The sequence below is a fragment of the Citrus clementina genome, unplaced genomic scaffold (assembly GCF_000493195.1).
Source record: "Citrus clementina cultivar Clemenules unplaced genomic scaffold, Citrus_clementina_v1.0 scaffold_9, whole genome shotgun sequence".
Classification (NCBI taxonomy): domain Eukaryota; kingdom Viridiplantae; phylum Streptophyta; class Magnoliopsida; order Sapindales; family Rutaceae; genus Citrus; species Citrus x clementina.
Genome location: NW_006261964.1, coordinates 25,459,814 through 25,463,204, shown reverse-complemented (window position 1 = coordinate 25,463,204; position 3,391 = coordinate 25,459,814). Strand labels below are relative to the sequence as shown.

General features: G+C 32.9%; 2 protein-coding genes across 2 annotated transcripts in view; both read right to left on the bottom strand.

The window, feature by feature from the left end:
• Window positions 1-1,228: 1,228 nt before the first annotated feature.
• LOC18031321 (agamous-like MADS-box protein AGL80) lies at window positions 1,229-1,959 on the bottom strand. The gene has a single exon (XM_006421387.2). It carries the CDS (start codon window positions 1,940-1,942, stop codon window positions 1,229-1,231), a length of 714 nt encoding a protein of 237 aa, XP_006421450.1. The 5' UTR covers window positions 1,943-1,959.
• Window positions 1,960-2,125: 166 nt separating this feature from the next.
• LOC112100098 (uncharacterized protein DDB_G0271670-like) overlaps window positions 2,126-3,391 on the bottom strand; it is a 23,009-nt gene continuing 21,743 nt past the window's right edge. Inside the window, exons 2-3 of the mRNA XM_024187996.1 lie at window positions 2,877-3,388; window positions 2,126-2,133 (exon numbers count right to left, since the gene is read on the bottom strand). Coding sequence (XP_024043764.1) covers window positions 2,126-2,133; window positions 2,877-3,388 — 520 coding nt within the window. The remainder of the gene's footprint in view (window positions 2,134-2,876; window positions 3,389-3,391) is intronic.

Below are 3,391 nucleotides of genomic sequence, written 5' to 3'. Positions count from 1 at the left end.
GAAGGGGTATAGGTTAAGAAACTGATAATGTGAGAGAATATATATCATTATCAGCTAAACTCCCAAACCCTTCATTTATGTTGTGTGTGTGTGTATGTGTGTCCCATATCCATTGCAATTCGGACCTAAGATCTCATATTCATTTACAAGAATTAAATCAGTTTTAATTGGTAGAGTTTCGCAAAATTGTGGTACAAGACAATTAAATGTATAATTCTACAATTATTAAAGATCATGAAAAAAAAAGATAAATTTATAGAGTAATATACATCAGCAGGTTGTGTATATATATATATATATGTGTGTGTATATTCATTCAGTTGGTGGCACAATTTGCTACTTCTTTAGTGTATGTATTGAATTCAATATTTTTTAATTATCATAAGTGATCTGTAAAACACCCTATATTCGCCAAGTCCTTTTACAGACATTTTAATAAATAAATAAAAGAAATTGGTACATATGCTACCTAGTACATTAATTGTTTTATTCTACACACGTGACATGTTAAGTAATAAATTCTTTAGTATCAAATTGACCCTTATTATCTCTTGCACTTATAGATCAGGTAACATGAGTACTATGTGATTTGGCCGATATTTTAAATAAGTGAATTTTTTTTTTACAATTAATACATATTTAAGATTTGATTTCTTTACTTTACTTCTAAAACAATGATTTCTTCCAATTAATTACTCTTATTAGTCTTTTGTCATCATCCATTTATTTTCCTTTGGTCTTAACCCTCAGGCAAGTCTTCATTGGCTGGGTTACACACACACACACCCGCACACACATACACATACTATGATCATATACAGAAAACCAGCATGAAAAGAGTATAACATAATTATTTGGGATGTTAGTGAAAAAAAATCTTTATTTAATTACCCCTATCCTAACACATTGAGATGATAAATTTAATATAGTATGTGTATGGATGTCAAAGAAAAACTTATTTTTGGCAAAATTGCAAGTTGCCAATCACACTATCTCGCAAAGATAATCCAATTCACCATGTTCAATGGCCAAACATTATAAAAAAAGAGAATCAATAATAACTGAAATTATCACGATTATCATAACATCTGTGTGAGAAAGTACATAAGATTAACTTATTTAAATACAATAACTTCGAGAAATGTAGAAGGTAGAAAATATTATCTTAATAGACTATCTAAAACAGAACACATGCATTCAGCAAACAAACATCAAATTAAATTATTTGTCAAGGGTAAAAAGGATTAGACCAAAGAGTGCTGTGGCTGCTTTCCCCAAATGGATACATAATTTCTTCACCACCAAACCCCATATGCTCTTGTAGATTCATCAAGTCTAAAAGCCATTGCTGTTTTTGCATAGCTTCCATGCTCATCTGATCAAACCCGGACGATTTGTCCACTTGTTGTTGCGAGGCCTCCCCATTATTTTTCACCAACCCATAATTTGATGAGTTATGAGTTGAAGCACCATTGTTTAGGGTTTCCATCCTCTTACAAATCTCCTTCAAGTTTTGCTCGATCAACCAGCCGAGATCATTCAAATCCATCATGTTAAGATTGAGCAAGGCCTTACCAGTGAGGCTTTGGAACATGACTTGTGTTATCTCCTTTTCGCGGTTATCTTTTCTCTGTTTCTTGAGCTGTTCATTGGCTTTTGCAATCCTTTGCCTCAAGAAACTATCTTGATTCACCATCTTCTTGCTTTGTTCCATCTCAGGCATCTTCTTGAATTGCGAAAGCACACGTTGGACTCCCAATGGGGAAGGCCACACTTCAGGCTGAGAATCATAGGGACTAAAAATGATGGCACAAGCATCAATCCCACATAAGGTGCTAAGTTCACTCACCTTCTTCAATAGACCTTTCTTTCTTTTCTTGAAGGTTGCTTTTCTTGCAGAATCATTGGATATGTAGGCAAGTTTCACCTTCTTTCTTGTCATGGCTACAAATAGGAATATTGAAGCCTTTTCTTTGTTTTCTCTTACCCTATACGGCTTATGCTATATATAGAGTTTAAGAGATACCATAATTATTGTCATATGATTATAGAGTTGCAAATCCTTGTTGTACATATTTATGACAATTAATTGAAAACCCACTAAATGGGGCGCTCTTGTAACGGTCTATTTGGCTAAAATCAATATAATAAGGAAAATTCTATAACAAAGTATCCCAAACCATATCTTTATAATGGAAATATAAAAACATGTAATGATTTTTTTCCTCATTTTGTCCATTAAATATTATTTGATGTGATATTTTATTTATTGTCACCATTAATTATCATAATAAAAGTAATGACTCTTCGTAACATAAAAATTTTATAATTACTGTCAAAGAATAACAATAAAATAATCTTTCATGATTTATAAACTAAAGTTAATTAGGAATATGTGTTAGATTTAACTTTTATGAATTAACAAAGTGACATTTGAAATTAAGCTTGTGAAAGTTAAATTTTATAAGGTTCAGATAATTTTCTACCATGTCAATAAATTTTAAAAATATAAATGATTTTCTACCATTATTTTTTATTTTTATTTTTACCTACAAATATTGTGTACCATTGATTAAATCCAATGGTGCACAATTAAAAACATAATTGATGCTATAAAAAAATTACAGCATCATACAAGAACACTTATTAATGTCATTATTATTATTATTATTTGATTTTATTATTATTAGTTATTAAAATATTATTATAATATAATTTATAGTGTTATAAATAATTTGTTACTACTACTACTACTATAATTTTATTTATTTTATTATTATTAATATTATTACTACTACTACTACTACTACTACTACTACTACTACTACTACTACTACTACTACTACTACTACTACTACTACTACTACTACTACTACCACTACTACTGCTACCGCTACCACTACCACTACCGCTACCGCTACCGCTACTGGTACTGCTACTGGTACTGCTACTGGTACTGCTGCTGCTGCTGCTACTGCTACTACTGCTGCTACTGCTACTACTGCTACTGCTACTACTACCACTACCACGACTACCACTACCACTACTATTACTCCTACTGCTACTACTACTGCCATTACTGCTACTACTACCACTACCACTACCACTACCACTACTACTACTGCTAGTGCTACTGCTACTGCTACTGCTACAGCTACTGCTACTGCTACTGTTACTGCTACTGCTACTGCTACCATTACTACCGCTACTACCGCTACCGCTACGGCTACTGCTACTGGTACTGGTACTGCTACTGGTACTGCTACTGCTACTGCTACTGCTACTGCTACTGCGACTGCTACTACTACCACTACTACCACTACCACTACTACCGCTACTACCACTACCACGACTACCACTACCACTACTACTACTCCTACTGCTACTGCTA

Excerpts from the sequence above, each read along its gene's own strand:
- LOC18031321 (XM_006421387.2), bottom strand. The coding sequence starts at position 1,942 with ATGACAAGAAAGAAGGTGAAACTTGCCTACATATCCAATGATTCTGCA.